At 38.2% G+C, this 19804-nt stretch overlaps 1 protein-coding gene across 3 annotated transcripts in view; it reads left to right on the top strand.

Annotated features, from left to right (window-relative positions):
- Nucleotides 1-19804, top strand: part of CCDC171 (coiled-coil domain containing 171) — a 293932-nt gene that overhangs the window by 234354 nt on the left and 39774 nt on the right. For all 3 annotated transcript variants that reach the window (XM_087869628.1, XM_045780223.2, XM_045780224.2), the window contains one exon: nt 16722-16874. In XM_087869628.1, coding sequence (XP_087725754.1) covers nt 16722-16874 — 153 coding nt within the window. The remainder of the gene's footprint in view (nt 1-16721; nt 16875-19804) is intronic.

The raw sequence follows: 19804 nt of genomic DNA, 5'->3' as shown, positions 1-19804 counted from the left end.
TTTGAGGGTATTTAGAGATCAGTGTGCACCAGGAAATTTGTTTTAGAAAAATACAGTGGCCAGCTCTCTTGATCACATACATTGGATATGGCTAATACCATTCAATCGTGTACTGAGCACCTGCCAAGTTCAAGGCATTGGGTTGTGTTCTGGGATACAAAGGTGACTTAAAAATCTTTTGGGGGGAATATAGAATTTAAGAGTGATATGAGATGGAAAACATGATTGCTGTAGGAGAGGCATAGATAAAGGACCATAACCTGCCTTTCAGAGATGAGTGAAATTTATTCTTCCAAATTAGGAGAGGATTAGGAGACGCTTCATAAAGGAGGTGGCATTTGGGAGGGCCTTGAAGGTTACATAGCTAAAAATACCCTATTCTATAAAATGCTTTTGTTAGGAAATACAATTGGGAAAACGTGGAGTGTGAATCCCAGCCACTAGGTAGCTTGGCACAGTGAAATCTGTGGGATGGCCTCATCTCAATCTCATGATTGGTAATTATTTTTTTAAAGATTTATTTATTTATTTTAGAGAGTGAGAGAGAGAGAACATGCAAGCTGCGGTGGGGGTGGGGAGGTCAGAGGGAGGGGGAGAGAATCCTCAAGCAGACTCCCCGACGAGCACAGAGCCCGACACAAGGCTCCATCCTAGGACCCTGAGATCATGACCTGAGCCCAAATCAGGAGTGGGATGCTTAACCGACTGAGCCACCCAGGCGCCCCTCTTGATTGGTAATGTTCTAAGGAAGTTCTGTGATACTGTGAATAGATTATGGTCTCTGCAGGATTTCATGGAAATCTTATTATTTGTTCCTTTGTAATGTACAAAAAGTAAATTCATTTCTTTAGTTGAATATCAGAAAGCACCTTAGATCCAATTTGCCCTTAAACCAGTATCGTAACACTATCTTTTTGGAGATACAGTTTAACATACTTCAGTGAATTTGGGTATAGAGTGGAGATTATAGGGATTATTGAAGTAGTTGATAACTGGACTGAAGCATGTAGATTTCCAAACCACACCTGGCATATCAGAATTAGAATGGAATCATGGTAATAAAAGAATTAGCTCTATATAAAGCCTAAGATATTTTCTCTCTCTTTCTCTTTACTGATTTGCCTTTCTTTAGGTGTATTGAAATTTTTTCATATTGGATTTAAGTAAACCGCAAACAAGTGCATTAAATCATTATAATTCCAGCGAAATGGCTGTGTAGCACCTCTGTCCAAATTAATGTAAAGGTACCAACTATAGATGCCCTTTGCTGAGATTCATAAATAAAGCTGACGGTGTTACGTGAAAAGAGGAAAGACGAAGCATTCATATTGTGTGTCTATGTGTGTACGTTTTCTCTGTACGTGGAAGTGTAGCTTAGATCAGTTGCACGCTCTGAAAGTTGTTTGTTTTGAGATAATGGACTGAGCAGCTTTTCTTTGGTTGTGAACCACTAGCTCTCAGCCCTGTAAGCCACTTATTTCTATAACTTTTCTCTTTGTATTAACACCACTCCTTTAAGGAAATTTGCATACCGAATCCCCAAAAGAGTAAAACGAGGCTGTGTCTCTGCTACACTACCATATGTGATTAAAGCAGCTGGATCTTTGTAGGTTGATTACGGAACAGACAAACGCAAGTGCTGGTTATCACTTTGTTCCGTCTCCCAAAAGTGTAAATCAGAAAGAGATTATTGGAATATAAAGTGCCCTTTGTTAAGCCCCAGATATCTTTTGAAGAAGATAAATAGGCACTCTCAGTACAGTCCGCATTATTCCTGAAATCGCAAGTCCCACTAACTCTAAAACGAAGAACCATGCCAATATTACGTTGTTAATTGAATCAAGCTGAACGAGTATGTGTGGAACTCCTGCCCTGTACCCAGCCCTGTGCTTGACGGATGCTGGGGTGACCGAGGAGGGATGTGCAGTCAGAGAGGAGTTACAAAACAGAACCTCAGAACACAAGAAGAACAAAACAAGCAGCTACATGGGAGCCATGAAATGGGAACCCATACGCCAGCAGTCTTTGGAAAGTATAAAGGTGGGGAAGGAGCCTCAATGTATCACTAACCTTGTTTTATTTTCTTCTCAAAAAAAATTTTTTTTTTTAAATAAGAGGAGCCATTTGCCTTTTTGGGCGAGATAATCTTGATTAGGGTTTTATCTACTCAGTTTCAATTTGAAATTTAAACATGTATTATTTTCCCAACTTAAATGTGAATCACAATGTGCCATCCCTCTCTTAATGTACAGCTAAATGGCTGCCCATCACCCTTAAAATAAAATCCAAATTTCTCATCTTGCCCTTGGGCTCTTCATGATCTGGGCCTTGCCTCTGTCCAACTTTATCTTCTAACGCTGCCTCTCACTCACTGAGTGGAGAGCAGTGCTGACCTTTTTGCTGTAACTTGAACACGCCGAGCATAGTCCCGTTTCTGAGGCTTTGAGCTTGCTGGTCCCTTCACTTGGCATGCCATATGCCAAATCTTCACGAGGCTCGCTCCTTCATTCACTCATGGCTTTGCTTAAGTGTCACATGATGGAAGCCTTCTCTCGTCACTAACTAAAATAGCCACCCTCTCTCTTCATCCTTCATAGCCTTGACTCTGTTTAATTTTCCTTCATAGCGCATGACCGAATGTATTTGTCTATTACCTGTCTTTCTCTAGGATGTAAGACCCGTGAACGCAGGGGTTGGTCTTTACTGCTGTATCCTCAGCACCTAGAACATAGTTAAGTGCTTAGAAATATTTGGTGAATACATTAATGAAGGAACTGAGATTTTCTCTGTTGTGGCCTTTGTAAGAGGCAGGACTGTGTGCATATTAAGGAAAAGAGCAAAGAGTTTGGAATTAGATGGACCTCTGATTCCCAGTTGGGCCACTTATTAGCAATGTGCTCTTAAGAAAGTTAGTTATGGACTCTGAGCCTCAGTAGCTTGATGGGTAAATTGTGCTAAATAATTCCTAATTTGCAAGTAGAGGTTAAAGCTCAGAGTTTATACATTTTGCCACAGAAAACAGACTGTATTCAGATGTGTATATATATGATTTAGGATAGCGAGAGAATGCCCTTCTTTAGGTGGAGGAGTCTAGATCAAACTGCACACGTGTATCTAGTACTTAAAATAAGGAGAGAATAGTAGTCAAAGTAACTCTGATCTCCAAGGACTGCACTGTTAGTATCAAAAGTGCATATAAACATTTCTGCATGTCAGTGCCAGATGTTATGGTTTTGACATTTGGACAAAGCTAGACTGCCTGAATCCCAGCTCACACCATCAGAATTGAATCCAAAAATTTATCTGCACACTCCTACCATACTAAGTCTTATCTCTATGTCAGTAGCGTCCAAAGCAGCCTAATAATCCCCAGTATAAAACTACCGGTGATGTCAAGACATCGTAGATGCTCAAGAATGGTAACTATAATAATTTATTTTTTCCTGAAGGAGAGCTAAAGTAATGAGGTTAAGCTTCTTCTGGTTTGCTCTGACTCACAATTAATTCTGTGTTATCCGCTAACTAAACTACTCTCACTTTATCAATCTTTGTTAATTAATAAACCCAGTGCCAGTTGTATAATTTAGCATATGTTGAACATTTGGTGTGTTGCTTAAATTTTTAAGTCCTAAAGCAAGGTAATTTATTATTATTATTATTTAATTAATTAATTAATCTAGCAGTATCTTCTGAGAAACTCATTTCTTTCAGAATTTTTTGACATCACTGTTCTTTTTTATGGCTTCCTGTCCATACGCAAGAGTTTCCAGGAGAAACTTTCTTTTCTCAGTCTCTGATTATTTTGGTGATCTCTTTTGCATATTCTTGTAGGAAACCAATGTTACCGCTTATCCCTTTGGTCTTTCTTTACAGTAACCCTTAGCGTAATAGAAGCAGTAATCACCATCAGTCTAGAAGCTGCATTTAGCTTCAAGATTGGCTTTGATTCAGTTCAGGTTGGAAATAACATATTTGAAAGAGAATGGGTCTTGTTCTTGGCACATTGAAGTTGTATATGCCATGGTTGAGTGGAGGCCAAAAAAAGTTTAGAGTCTAAACACGATATAAAGAAAACATCATTTAAAAAAAAAATCTGCTGCAGAAGAATTCTGCAACTCTGCTGAATACGGTTTCCCATGAGGCCCCTTCTCATACCTGGAAAGCTACTATATTTATATCCTTCCAAAGTGGCGCCAGTGAAAATTTTGAGTGATGGCATAAGTCAGGTCCAGGGCCATTTCAAATGGCCAAAAGGGGAAAATGAACTCTGATAGTCTCTTTTTCCTTCATAAAATAACACCAACAAAAACATACCCGAACTATATGCAATATGGCCTCAAGTCAATTCATGCTGATTTGTCTTCAGTTGTGCTTGACTAAGGAGGCTGTATATTCGCAACAAAATGTTTTCTTCTAATAACTGGACACATTTACTCTCCTTATCATTGTCACTGTCATTCTCTAAAGCGTTTCAGTGTCCGTAGGTATACTGCATTAAATATCTAGTTGCACGTGTTTTAACCATGCCCTGTACTAAAGAGATAAGAGCACCTAATCTTAAGTGGGTAGCAAGGTCCCAGAGCAGTCTCCAAACGAAACCTAGTAATTCTAGTGCATGCACAAAAACCCCTAGGACATGTCGGGTCAAAAGTGGGCTGTCCAGGAATGGGAAAACATCTGGTATGAGAGAGAGGGGAAAAACTTGGTTCACCCAAATCCCAGTTTCTACATAAAGGAAAGGTCATTTTTCCGCCAGGTAACTTCCCAGATATGACAAGATAAAAGCCTTCCCTAGTTGTAGTAGGTAAAATGGAAATGAAATCTAACTTCTTAGAGTCCTCTCCCTTCCGTGCCTCTGTTCCGTATGCACAGATCTCATACAGAATGAGAATTTATGAGTCAGAAGAACTAGTTCTGTGTGGGTAGGATTTGGCGTATTGGCATTTTGGGGTCTTGGTATTTTGCTTCTAATGCCTTTCGCTGGTAACATCAGATCCTCATGTCAGGCAGGTGGGAGATGCACAATACACTGCCATTTTCCATATATAAGTCAGTTAAACGCACTAGAAGGTGCTTTTCCAAATTTTGTCATTTTCTAAAATAACCTATTGTATGAATAATAGACGACTTTCTTTAATTTGTAAGCTTAATTTAATTTTTTTCTCATTAAAATAATCTCACAGCCTTCTTTCAAATTACATTTTTCTAGAATCCAAAGAGTTTTGGGGGACAGTGTAGAAATTATGTGACATATTAGGACAGAATAGAGATTCATGAATTTGCTGCAAGTGTTCGTTGAGCCCATTCTGTAGAAGGAATTAAATGGTCAAGAAAGTATCATCTGAAGTTCCTTTACTTGAAACAAATATTTATTTCCGTTATGTAAGGAAAAATTGGTTTTTCAGAGTCTGTGTGGTATAATAATTACTGAGTTTGAGAACTTCAAGAATCCTGGTTTCTTAACAAAATTCAAGAGGGGCTTTGCTTTTATACCCTTTCCATCAGGAGAGGAGAGAGCAAGGGTTGAATTGACAGTTAAATGAATGTTGTGATAGATTAGCTGTGCATTTTTTGAAACTTGGAAAACCTAGATTAATTCTGCTGATCTTACTGAGAGAGTTGGTATGATAGACAGCCCAAAACAAACAAACCAAATAAAACACTAAACCCCAAATTTAAAGCAACTCCAGAAACTTGCAACACATGGAATAAGCATGGGCTTTGGAACTGAACAGACCTGAATTTGAATCCCAGTGCCATTCTTTATTAGCGAGGGGACCTTGGATAAGGTACTTAGCATCACTGAACCTTGGTTTCCTAATCTGTAGAGATAACATGTGTCTTGTGGAGTCATTGACAGAATTGGAAGAGTATGCAAAGCTCATGCTGTGGTGTTTGGCACATTGTAACTGCTGTTGCTAGGACTGGGGTCCGGCCAAGCCTTGCAGTATGGGAACTATGAAGGAAGCAAGACTACCTTTGGGCAAAGATTTGAGCAAACCTAGGCTTTATTGACTCTCCTCCATTCCAATTCATTTGGTGATTGCTGGTTACGGTAGAGAGGGTGGGAGTTCACCTCCCTCATTGGCCTACCCTTTAGGGCAGACGTGGGGTTGACTTCGAGTGGAGAATAGAGCTGGGTGCATAAGCCCGTCAGATTCCATTGACTCCTTTGAGGCCACAGCTGTACTCTGGCCCCAGAATGGCTGGTGTTGCTGTGACAGTCAGTGAGCAAATGGAGACAAGAGTCTGCAATCCTCTCAGGTTGTCTTGTTCGTGTGCCTGCATAAAGGGGTCTTTGGGAGTTATAGGCAGAAGGCAGGTTAAGATCTAAGAAGATCTGGTCTGGACCTTTGCCAGATAAGCAGATATCGTTTAAAATTTTTGGAAGAATTTGTATTCTCCTCTTATTTGTTTCTAAAATATGTGTAGATATGTAATTAAATTTGTATATCTACCCCCTTTTTTTTTTTAAAGATTTTATTTATTTATTCAACAGAGATAGAGACAGCCAGTGAGAGAGGGAACACAAGCAGGGGGAGTGGGAGAGGAAGAAGCAGGCTCATAGCAGAGGAGCCTGATGTGGGGCTCGATCCCATAACGCCGGGATCACGCCCTGAGCTGAAGGCAGACGCTTAACCACTGTGCCACCCAGGCGCCCCTATCTACCCCTTTTTAATTAAACATGAGCAGACTATCTACATGCATATATACTTTGCTTTCCTTTGCTTTTCTTTACCTTCTTATTTTGAAATAATTATAGATTCACAAAAAGTTGCAAAAACAGTATGCTTCATCCAGTTTCCCCTAATGTTACATCCTACATAACTTTAGTACAACATCCAAGCCAGAAAATGGACATCAGTGCAGTGTGTGTGTGTGTGTGTGTGTGTGTGTGTAGTTCTATGACATTTTACTACATGGTGTGTTTGTGTAGCCACCTGCCGTGGCATCGCCACAGAGATCTCCATCAGCTAACCGTTTTCTAGATATTCTCCTCAACCCCCTGATCATCCCTAACCCCTGGTAACCATTAAATGCCTTTTGTCTATAATTCTGTCAATGATAAATAAGTGAAACCCTACAGAATGTGATCTCTTGAGATTGACTTTTTCCCCTACTCAGCGTAATGCCCTTGAGATCCATCCACGTTGTCGTGTCTGTCAGTAGTTTGCTCCTCTTTATTGTTCTACGAGTAGTCATGGTATGGGTGTTGCACAGTTCGTTGAGCTTTTCATTCATTGAAGAACAGTTTGGTTGTTTCCAATTTGGGCTATTACGTATAAATCTGTTATGAACATTCATGTACAGATTTTTGTATGAATAAAATTTTTTATTTCTCTTTAAAAAAAGGCCCAGGACTGTGATTTCTGGACCAAATGTAAGTGTATGCTTAATTTTTAAAGAAGTTGCCTTGGGACGCCTGGGTGGCTCAATTGGTTGAGCATCTGCCTTTGGCTCAGGTCATGATCCCAAAGTCCCAGGATTGAACCCTGCATCGGGCTCCCCCATCAGTGGGGAGTCTTCTTCTTCTGTCCCTCACCCAACTCTCACACACACTGTCTCAAATAAATAAATAAATAAGTAAATAATCTTTTTAAAAAAATAAATTGCCAAGCTGTTTTCTAGAGGGGCTGTACCACTTTTCATTCTTACCAGAATGTACACGAGATCGTTTCTCTGTTTCTTCACCAGCTTTTGATGTTGTCACAGTTACTTCTTTTAGCCATTCTGATAGGTGTGGAGTACTATCTCATTGTGGTTTTTTTTCATTCTCTAATGGCTAGTGATTTTGAAAATCTTTTATTGTGCTTATTTGAGATTTGTATGTTCTCCTTGATAAAATGTATCTTAGTGTCTCTTGCTCATTTTCTAATTGGATTGTTTTTTTACTATTGAGTTTTGAGAGTTTTTAAAAAATATATTCTAGAAACTAGTTCTTTATTGGATATGTGGTTTGCAAATGTTTTCCCCTATTATAGCTTTCTTTTAATCTTAGTAACAGGATCTTTTGAGAGCAAAAGTTTTTAATTCTGGTGAGGTTCAGTTTATTGATTTTTTTTCTTTTATGGATTATGCTTTCAGTATCATGTCTAAGAACACTTCAAGCCCTAAGATGCCAAAGATTTTCTCCTATTTTTTTCCTAGAAGTTTTACAGTTTTATGTTTTACATTTAAGTGGTCAATTTTGAGTTAGTTTTTGTGTAAGGTGTGTGGTTGGGCTGAGATCATCAGAATTCTAAGATGGCCCACAAGACCCTGCACAAGTACCATGTAATTAATCTCCTTTAGAGGCTGGGCAAGACCAGTAAGTATTGGATCATCCTAGGTGGGCCTGACCTAATCAGATGAACCTTTTAAAAGAAGGTGAAGTGAGGGAGAGGCTCTGTTGCTGGGCTGGAAGAAAGCCAACAGCCATGTTGAGAAAGGAGAGGTTCATCCAGCAACATGAGGGCAGTCTTTAGGAACTGAAAGTAACCCTGGCGGACAGCCAGCAAGAAAATGGAGACCTCCATTCTCCAACCTTCAGGAAATAAATTCTGCCACCAACTTCAATAAGCTTGGAAGAGAACCTCGAATCTCAGACAAGCCTGCAGCTGCATTTGACCCTTAGTTTGAGTCTGCTGAGGCCCAGAGCGGAGCACTCCGCTCACCTGTGCTAGGTCCACAGAGGGTATGAGATACTAAAAATGTATTGTGTAAGCCGGTAAGCTTTTGGTGATCTCTAATGCAGCAATATGCGTTGTGGTCTCCCAGAGTGGAGTGCTGCTTCTGTGCTTGTGTCGATGAGGTTTCGGATTATTGGCGCTACACCTGGGTGTGAGGGAAAGCAGCAGAAACACGTGCAGCCTGGCACCGTGGGCTGGTGGATTGTCTTCTGGATGTGAAGGCTCCTGAGGCTCTACTCTGCTTTTCTGATTCTAAGGTCCTCACTCACTGTGTCGGTTTCTGGGGACAAACAGGGCTGCTGCCACCCTCCTCAGCACCAGCAGGCGAAGAGCCCACTAGCTCGGTTGCTTCTGGGGCACTCCCTCTGTGAGTCCCCTCATGATGGGACCAGTGCTCCCCAGACTTGTTGATTGCTCACTCTGATTTTTGAGCATCCCCAATATCTGTATATTTCTTTATAGCATATACATGTGTTATTGCTAAATAAATTCTATACATAAAATGTAGAAAAATAGAAAGTTTTAAAAGATGCGGTTTCGAGACATTCTTAAGATTAAAAAACTCATGGGGCGCCTGGGTAGCGCAGTCGTTAGGCGTCTGCCTCCGGCTCAGGGCGTGATCCCGGCGTTCCGGGATCGAGTCCCACATCGGGCTCCTCGGCTGGGAGCCTGCTTCTTCCTCTCCCACTCCCCCTGCTTGTGTTCCCTCTCTCGCTGACTGTCTCTCTGTCAAATAAATAATAAAAAAAAAAAAAAAAAAAGATTAAAAAACTCATGTAAAAACCATGGAAAGAGTAAAAAGATCAGTAATTGTCAGGGGTTGGGGAGGAGGGCAGGATAAATAGATGAAGTGTAGAAGGTTTTTCGGGCAGTGAAACCCACACTTCTGTATGCTACTAGAATGATGGATACATATCTGTGTATTTGTTACAACTCATAGAACGTACACCCCTGAGAGTCATTCCTGATGTAATCTGTGGACTTGGGGTGATGAAGTGTCAGTGTTCCTCACTGGGACAAATGTACCCTCCGCGGCAGGATGATGGTCGTCAGACTTTGGGTGTGTGGGGGCAGAGGACATCCGGGGACTCTCTGTACTTTCTTCTGAATTTTTCTGTGAACTGAAACTGCTCTAAGAAATGACATCTTTTTAAAAAACTGAATATAACAGAAAATAAAATCTATATATGGAAATTCTCCATTTTTTCCCATTTTAATTCGCTTTGGACATTGGGTACATCCCAGTGGGTATGCAGGACAATACTCCCTTTTTTAATAATGTAAGAAATAAAATTTTTATTCTTTGGTATGGACTGGCATATCACTTGGTCCGTTTTTTAGACAGCTGTTCCCGTAAGGTGTGTTGAGGGAAAAGTGGAAGGATTTCACAGTGCAGAGGAGCCAAGCGTGGTGTCCTTGCTTGTTTATTTACTTCTTGTGCATTTCAACATGAACTGTTATGTGCCCTGTCTCGTTAATTGAATTTATGGATTAAATTATTTTATATAGTGTAATCTTTACAATAGTTTACAGTGAGTTAAAAAGTAGTCTTTAAAATCTTCTCTATAAGGTTACTGTTTTCTTGTGACAGAAAGTTTCAAAGTACTCGTGAACTTAGTATGAATTATGCAACTTTCTTTAACAAAAAGAAAAGGAATCCAAATCCATAGATAAATCTTCTCTTTGATGGCAAGTGGCTGTCAAGAGCATTTTATTTAGAAAATTATTTTAAAAACCCTCCCCAAACAAAATACATTCTTTCACATCATGGTAAAGTGACATATGTAAAAACAACAACAACAACAACAACAACAACAACAAAACTAACTGCTTTTATGGAAAAGCATTATGAAAATAGTTGTTTGAAAATATTTCTAGAATTTTTAACTTTTTTTTTTCTAAAAACGATCTAAATTTATAAAAATTCATACAGGTACACATAAAAAGTTCTGAAGCATAATGTCCTAACCAAAGTGTGTGTTTCGAGCGTTTGTTAGAAATATAAGATATATTTCGGGGCGCCTGGGTGGCACAGCGGTTAAGCGCCTGCCTTCAGCTCAGGGCGTGATCCTGGCGTTATGGGATCGAGCCCCACATCAGGCTCCTCTGCTATGAGCCTGCTTCTTCCTCTCCCACTCCCCCTGCTTGTGTTCCCTCTCTCACTGGCTGTCTCTATCTCTGTTGAATAAATAAATAAAATCTTTAAAAAAAAAAAAAAAAAAAAAAAAAAAGAAATATAAGATATATTTAATATAAAGTGTATTTGTTAAAATATAAAAACATGGTGTATTTAAAGGGCAGTTGATTAATTCAGGGAAGTTGGGCATTTTCTAGCCAAAATTCCAGTTAAAACTTTTGTTTAATTGATAGGATTGAAACATGAGTGTCGTGATTGACAACACAGCCAACGGTGCCCTTCTGCCATCTGCATCTCATCTTTTTTTTTTTTTTAAGATTTTATTTATTTGAGAGAGAGAAAATGAGCATGAGTGGGAGGAGGGGAGGAGGAAGAGGGAGAAGCAGACTCCCCGCTGAGCAGGGAGCCTGGACTCTCCACTCAGGGCTCAATATCAGGACCCTGGGGTCATGACCTGGGCTGAAGGCAGGTGCTTAAGCGGCCGAGCCACCCAGGTGCCCCATGCCTCTCATCTTTTACCCATGTTTTGTGGGAGTGGTACAGATGGGGACTCAGAATTAGACTTCCAAACTGCAATTATCACAGAAATTTATACAACAAGATTTTTAAAATTATAAGGCATATCTCTTTCACTGAAAATCATTAATAATAACTTATAAGAAGTTATAAGAATAAAGGTCTCAGGGATATCGTAACACAAGTTTAAGCCCACTTCTCGTGGCTGATTATGCTTAGCTTCAAGCCCTCCTGTACCTGGTCCCTCCTTTGTAGAAGTGTTCTCTTGCTTGTGGTTTGGGCAGGATTTCTGCAAAAGTAGAAGTCCCTTCTACTTTCTCTTCCTTATTGATTCCTCAGAATTCTGGGCAGCTGGTGGCATTCTTAGCAGCTTTCATACATGCACACACATGTGTGCGCACACACACACACACACACACACATTCCGTGTGCAAAGCAAGGAGGTGGTGGCAGTCAGCCATCTCGATGCAGTCTTTCCTCCACAACTTTCTGCCGGAATGTCAAGGTGAAACAAGTAACCGTGGTCAGGGCCAGAAACCAAACATCCAAACTACAGGGCCCAATCTAGATCTTAGCCCCGATCTTGCCTGAGACACAGTTACTATTTGTAGACTGCCAGCGACAGGCCCTTCAGCTCTCATTTTCTGCCTATCCCTATACTTCTAAGAGATTGAAAGGAAAGCAAATGAGCAACCTAACCAGAGTCACTTCTTGATAGTGAAGAAAATAATTTTCCTTTAATTCCAGGTGCGCACGAACAAAAGTTGATACTAAAAGCTATGAGCGTGTTATCACTGGAAGAATTTCTTCCTTAAGAATGACATCATGTTTCAGTCAGATGTGGAACTTCAGAAACAAAACAAATGAGCAAAGGAAACAAAAAAGAGAGAGAGAGGGAGGCAAACCAAGAAACAGACTCTTAACTCTAGAGAACAAGCTGATGGTTACCAGAGGGGAGCTGGGTGCGGGTGGGGGAAATCCGCGACGGGGATTGAGGAGGGTGCTTGTGATGTATGGAAGTATTGAATCTTTGTACCGTACACCTGAAACTAATATAACACTATGTTAGCTAACTGGAATTTAAGTAAAAAGTTAAAAAAAAAAAAAGGACATCATAAATAGGAACTGTTTTAGTATCAGTGGGCAGTTCTGTTGTTAGGAAGTAAATATTCATTGGCCTCTAAAATTCTTTTTGTTTGAAAGGGCTTTAATATTTCAATATGTATAGAATATCTAATATTTAAAATGTTTACATTATGTCTAATAATACCCCTCAGAAATATTGAATCTTTGGGGCATCTGGGTGCCACAGTCGGTTAAGTGTCCGACACTTGATTTTGGCTCAGGTCGTGATCTTGGGGTTGTGAGGTCGAGCCCCACGGGCTCTGCGCTCAGTGGGGAATCCCTCTGTCTCTCTCCCTCTGCCCCTCTCCCCAAAAATAAATAAATAAATAAATCTTAAAATAAATATTAAATATTTGTTTTAGAAATTAAAATAATAATTTTCCTCATTTGATTCCATTATCATTACTATAGCCAACATCTGCATGAGGGTTTACTATGTTTCAGATAGGCAAGGTCTTTTCAGGTTTTAATAGTCATTTACTCCTCACAAAATCTTTAAAAGATAGGAACTATCATCCCCATTTTGTGGGGATTTATTATATTTCCCATATTCGGTATATCCATTCTACATGGTATATTTACTTTATATAGTAAATAGAAATGAAGTATATCTCTAGTTAATTTAAAGGGAAATATCTGAGGTTTTTTGCTTCCCAATTACTCAAAAGTATAAGTAAAAGGTTTACTCTTTTAGCATCTAGGCCTTATGACATTTTCCACTAATCTCCCCTCCTGACATCAGGTTCCCAAGGATCCCATTTCTCCTGAAATCCAGTTTTGAAGTCAGTCTAAATTACATAATAATATGTACATAACGAATTATATAAATAATATTCTAGTGCTCAAGTAACAGTCACCTACCTGTATCTCAGAATTTTTTGCATTCTGAAACACTTAACACTTTTCCTTAAAATGGATATGTGGAATTTTGTTTGGATTCTCTCGTCTTGTTATGTTGATGATAAACACTATAGATTATCTCTGTAACAAAAGGCTTTTCTTGTCCAGAAACTGTCTTTTGTTCTGTTTCTCCTGCAGCTAGATAAGCCCCACTGAGATACAACTCTCATGGCCTGGTACAGTCAAAATCCCCACGGCCAAAGATGACATGGGGTAAATTCTCCCGTGCTGGGCACACTGAACACAGTATCATGCTGTTCTGTCGTTGTTTGCTGATATAAAAAGATGTGACGTTTTAAATAGGGAGAGAGGTGTGTTGTGAAGGGTTAGACTTTGGGAGCTTGATACAGAAGTCATTAGGTGCTCGCTCCTCCCCCCCCCCCCCCCCCGTTGATTCACACTATCATTTCCACTTGTACCAACTTGACTCCTTTCTTTTATATTAAAGAGTGGGATTTTTTTACTGGAATCCTTTGTTACATAGTTTGAATCACTTTTTAATATTGGAAGTAAACATTCTTTATTCCTCAAAAGGTCTGGTGAGTCTTTGAATAACTGATTTCACTGACACCCCCTACCCCCGCCGTACTATAGTATAGTATTTATACCATGAAACATGCTTGCTGTATTTACCACTATTCCTTGTTGTTCTGAAAAGATATATAAGTGTTGTAAGAAACTGCTTTTATCTCTCAAATGCACTGCTTTAAAAGATTTTAAATGCTTAACATTCTAAATTCTATGCAAAAAAATAGATTATTATATTCTTTTTAGTGTTATAAGAAATAATATGCAGTTTCTCTTCGTATGCACCGAATATTAGGATTTAGTTATTAAAAGTAGCTCAAGGAAGGAGCCAAAAATAATTATGACTTTTGTTCCACCCACCATATAAAAATTTAGATGTAACTTCTCAAAAAAGTATTTTATTTTTTAAAAAAGAGGTTTGAAGGAATATCATTTATATTATTTATTCCTTTAAGAGTATCATGTACATGAGAATTCATGACATATGTTTCTCTAAATTTAGGAAATAGGATAACTTTTGAAATGTTGAGGTTTTTATCTTTAAATATTAGAGGCCAATTCTATTGTGCCTTAACAGTGAAATCTTAATTCAGGAGCCTGCTACTGATAGAAGGGTACTTCCTTTTTTCATTCATTAAGTCTTTGTGCAAGTTTTTGTGCCTTTTATACATTTTAGGTCCTTATCCAACAAGAGCAAACCACCTATCACAGATTGTCTCAGTAAGATCCTAGTGGCTCTTAGTCTTAGTGCATCTTAATCTTAATGGATCTATTTAAAAATAGAACTAAAGTAATACTACAATGAAATTCAGTAGTTGACCATTTTGGGAGAGCTTTCTTACATAGATGCAATGTAGTTGAACGATGGAGAGAATGACTTTGCCTAAGATTTTTAATTACCCGAGCCTTACAACAGTTTTGGAAGTAGGCCAGAAAATGACCCTTCTTCCCATTTCGTGGAGGGAGAGAATGGAAGCCCAGAGAGATGATGTAGCATTGCCCAACAGTGCAGAACTAAGTAACTGGCAGAGTGGGGACCGGACCAAAATAGGACTTGTGATTCCTGGTCCACCACCTGGTGAAGATGAATGAATTATAAGAGTGGAGAGAGACTTGGCATAGGAAGAAGCAGATATGATTTTATAGTTTCTGATTTTTATGTACTTTTGACACCCCGGGAAATATTTTGCGTTAGTATTAGCTGTAAGCTCACTTTGCAAGGACTCAAAGTAAGGTAGAGATGTTCCCAAACACGAAGTCGTACCGTGCTCATTCAGTGTTGGGTGATAGAATCCTCTGGTGTATTCTGTCCTTTCGTGCCTACAGCTATGCTCTCGCTTCTTTTTTCGAGTTGAACAAAGTGTAGTTAATAATTTATACATTAGAGTGTTAAGATTGTATTTCCCCAAATATCTTCATCCTTTCCTATAAGGTATTTTATGCTAACATATGGCTTCAACTTGTGGGGTTTTTTAAAAAATCTTTTCCAGTTATTCATTCATTCTTTCATTCATTCAAACCAGTGCTCACTGTGGGCCAGTAACATCCCTGATGATACAGAGATGATTAGGCATTGTATCTGGCAAGGAGCTCCTCAGTCTAGTAAAGATAAACACGTAAGCTAATATATTTCTGCTAAAGCAATAAGCCTTATGGTAGAACAAGCATGAGCCCCCCCCCCCCCCCGAGAGATAGAGTAAACGTTAACAGTGCCTTTGGGTTCAAAAGAGGCTTCTTGAAAGAGATGGTGTCCGAGCTTAATATTTTAGGGCAAATAGGAATTTATTAGATGAAAAGGTGTGAATTTTCTTACTTTTACCTACAAATAATTAACCTACTTCTGTTTCTCAGACATTGTGTACATTGTTTCTTACTCTTTGTTCACCACATTATTTCATGTGCATTCAGAATTGCTCAAATATCTAGTTTCTCAAAGCTTTTCCAAATCAGACCCTTCAGATTGAATATAATTTGGAAATTCTCAGACTGTCTACCATTTTATTAATTTGTTGCTGTGGTTAGAACATTTCTTTTTCTTGTAAATAATACAACATTATATTTGAAGATGCCTTTGAAATATTTCTTTTTTTTATCTACTTTGAGGTATTTCGAAAGACTTTTTTAAAAAGGTGTGATAGTGTTCTTGGACTTAAAATTCACCAGTGGTTGCTCTAGAGGAAAAAGTCTATAAAATAAGATTAATACAGAGGTCTAACAATCCCCCGAATATAATTTATTTAGGGGGGGGAGAAAAACTTATACACACTTGCTTGTGTTATGTATTTTATTGTACACAGTATAATACAAGAACATTCCTCTGTTATATGAATGAGCACAATTATGCTTTTTTGTACAATATAAGAATCATGTTATTTACTCTTAAATTACAGGATTATATCAGCTCCTTTTGTTTCAAACCAATTGTTTCTTCAGGTGGATTGAAAATTTTACTAACTCAGCTCATTTTGAAATATCTTGCTCATATATCCATCTGTCGTGTGTCTTAAGATTGAAATTTAGGTCAGATTACAACGTGAATTTAACTTCACAAAGAAAATAAGTGTGCCATCTTTAAAAATTGCATTCTAAATTTTAAACACAATAGATCAAAGTACATCTCATTTAAATATATACTCTGGAAAAGAAGTCTCAATTATTTTTTCCCAAACTTTCTTAAAATAGTCCCTGTTCTCAATGTAGAATGTGAGGGTTAGCTTTATTATTTTAAAGAAAGATGAAAAGTTGTTTATTTTAAAATTTTAATGATTTTGCTTTCCAATTATGGAAATTCCTCTTTGGGGACATCTTTATTTGAATTGTATGTGACATTATATTTATTTCTTAAGGCTATGATTAAAAGTTTCATGGATGTCTACCAGCTTGCAAGCGCTAGAATTGCTACATTAGAGAAGGAAATGACATCTCATCGAAGCCACATTGCAACGTTGAAATCAGAACTTCACACAGCTTGCTTACGTGAAAATCAAAGTTTACAATCAGTAAGTCCTGCAACATTGTTTTTCTTCTTTGTGTCTGGGGTCACGTTTACATTCATGTTTTTACTGCTCGTAAAATCACTCGCCAGTATATATAATTTAGGGTAAATGATCAATCAAGCAATGCAAAATTGTTAGTGTGGAGAAAATTTTGAAGAAAGAAAGGCAATTAATTTTTCCATTGTATCATGTATAAAGATATGCACACTGTTATCAGTGCTCAAACACTACATCGAGATTCCTTTGTGTTTGGCAGCGCAGCTGACAGTTGGATTTGGCAGTGTGCGTAGTGAAAGCTTGCAACTGTCTGAAGATTCAGTGTGTCCCATTAAGACAGAATATTATTAATTATGCGTATAACCAAAATGGTAATTAGAACATGTGATTATTCTCTGTAGAACACTAGACTTATCCATAATACATGCCTAGCTAAAGATGCATGTTGTGATTCATCCATATGATTAAAATTCAGTTTCAGCAGTCATTTTATGTCTTAAAATTTTAGCCCATGATGAAATTTGGGCTCATTTAAGACTAAACAAAATTTTCTCCATTTGAAATATGTGTTTGGGGAGTATCAAAAAATGAATAAAGGAATAAAATAAACATTGAAAACTTTTTTTTCTCCAATGGCAAATACATCAACAGTGAGATTCAGAAGGTTACCAATCACTGGAATGCCTTTTTTCCTTTTTTGGCTTGATTTTAATGGCTCGGGGTGACTTGTAAGGAGAAACAGTATCATTTTTTTTAGACCAAATGCAGCATTTTATTTAAAAACAAAAACAAAAACTCCGTACACCAGTGCCCCAGTAACCTAATCAATAAATTCCACATTTTGGAAATCTAAGTCTTTTTTTAAATTTTTTTAATGTTTTTACCATTTGGCTATTAACCCTTTTCCATCTATACATTCAACAGAAGAAGACTTAGCACAAATAGCTACGTGGCTATGGGTTGGTTCTTTAGCCCCACCAGATCTCAGTTCAAGTGTTTGCATCCCAATGAAACCTTTGTGACCGTGGTATTTAAAATTGCAGCTACCAACCATCCCCCACCCCGGAACTCTCTGTCTCATTCTCACCCCATATCGCATGTCTACCTTACACCTTCCTTGCTTTCTTTCACGATAGCACTAATTCTTGATTGACAGAAATTGCATTGTATTTATTTGCTTTTGTCTGTTCCCTACCCTCATAGAATATAAATTCCATAGAGACAAGCAATTTGGGGTATTTCTTCTCTGCTCTGAAGGTGCTCTAGAGGCAAGAACAGTCTTGCCCACAGTAGGTGCTTAACTAATGTTCCATGAGTGAAACTGCTAGCACTTCTTCCAAAAAATGACCAGATCGGTTATTTGGGACCTGAGATGTTGAGTTCAATTTTTAAAAAATGACTTTGTTAATTTCTTAATGAGAGAGTAGTAAATTTTGATCTCCACCAAAATAAATTAAAATGAAGAGGAAACTTATTTAAAAATACAAGCATTTTAAATGTATTCTAGCCTTTCTCTGAAACAGACTCACATTTATTCCTGTGAACTCTCTGGTCCCGTCAATTAGTATTTCATTATACTGTTTAGGTTGTGTCAGCTTTGTTGGGTCATACTATTATTTATTGTTCGTTACTGTTATTCATATAAAAGTAATTACTTGTATTTTAAGAAGGGCCACACTTGATGAGGTGGGATTGTTTCCCCCTGGGTTCAAAAAAATTTTTTTATCAATTATTGTTCTACTAATGTCTTAATGAAAGTGTGCCTCACTGACTGTCATCATAAAACTCTACTCCTCAACCTTTCCCCTCTTGAAAAACCTGTAAGGGTATGCTCACCATCTTATTTGTACGAGGTGGTTCACCCTGGCAGTGATTCTCAAAAGGGGACGTGTGTAATGTGAAAAACCACTTAGGAGGTGATGATGTGTCCTTCTAGGAGAATGCTGCCCAATCCCATGTCCCTACGGGGTGTTTACTCTCTGGTCTCTTTCCTTAGCTGAGAATTACTATTTTTGAAACAGTAATAAGTTGGTATAGTAATTTTATTTTTCAAGACATTTGTGTATGCATTTTCAAACTTGAGCTCCTTAAGAACTGTCTGAGGGAGGTGGAAGAGCCTCAGTCTTTGTATTTCATAGATGAGAGGTGATTCAGTTTGGTAGATAGGAGCATAGGCTTTGGAATTATGTCCATTGGGAATATAATCAAGTGTAAATCACAGAAAACTGACTAATGTGACTTAAGGAAATTCAGGTTGTTTGTTTTTGCTTTTTTTTTTTTTTTCCCTCACATAACAAGAAGTCTAGGTCTAGGTGACAGTTGTCCTGTGGCTGTTGGTGGTTCAGATTCTCTGTGATTTATCTGCTACTCCCTCATTATCCTAAGATAGCAGCCAGCTCTAGGATTTATAATTGCATTCAAGTCAGAAGGATGCGATGGCCCAGCAATATCTGCTTTATGTATATAATAAAGCCTTGGAAGGTTTTTCCTTTAAAAACAATTTAAATACATTTTATATGGATTTATTTAAATATTTATAAATTTTAATATAAATTTAATAGATAATAAATATTAAATATATTTAAGTATTTATATATATAAAAAAGGAAAAGCCTTCTAAGGAAGCTCTAAACATATTTCCACTTATATCCCGTTGGCTGGAAATGGGTCACATGGCCACTCTGAGCTATAACGTAATGAGTCAAGGGACAAGGGAATGAGGAATCAATAGTGTGTGCCATAGAAGTCAATAAATCTGGATTTAATTTCAATTCTGTCAACTGCTAATTGTGTGGCTAAGTAGGGTTTTCATCTGTAAAATGGGGTAATGATCCTCCTCCCTAACAGGGATGCTGGCAGCTCTAGTGAGAAGTATTGAAGCACTTTGGGCTTTGCTTTGCACTTAGTGAGTAGTCAGTCCCAAAAAAAAAGTTAGC

This window comes from Ursus americanus, chromosome 18, assembly GCF_024610735.1.
Source record: "Ursus americanus isolate L20-20 chromosome 18, mUrsAme1.1.p, whole genome shotgun sequence".
Lineage (NCBI taxonomy): Eukaryota > Metazoa > Chordata > Mammalia > Carnivora > Ursidae > Ursus > Ursus americanus.
This window is presented reverse-complemented; position numbering and strand designations above follow the sequence as displayed.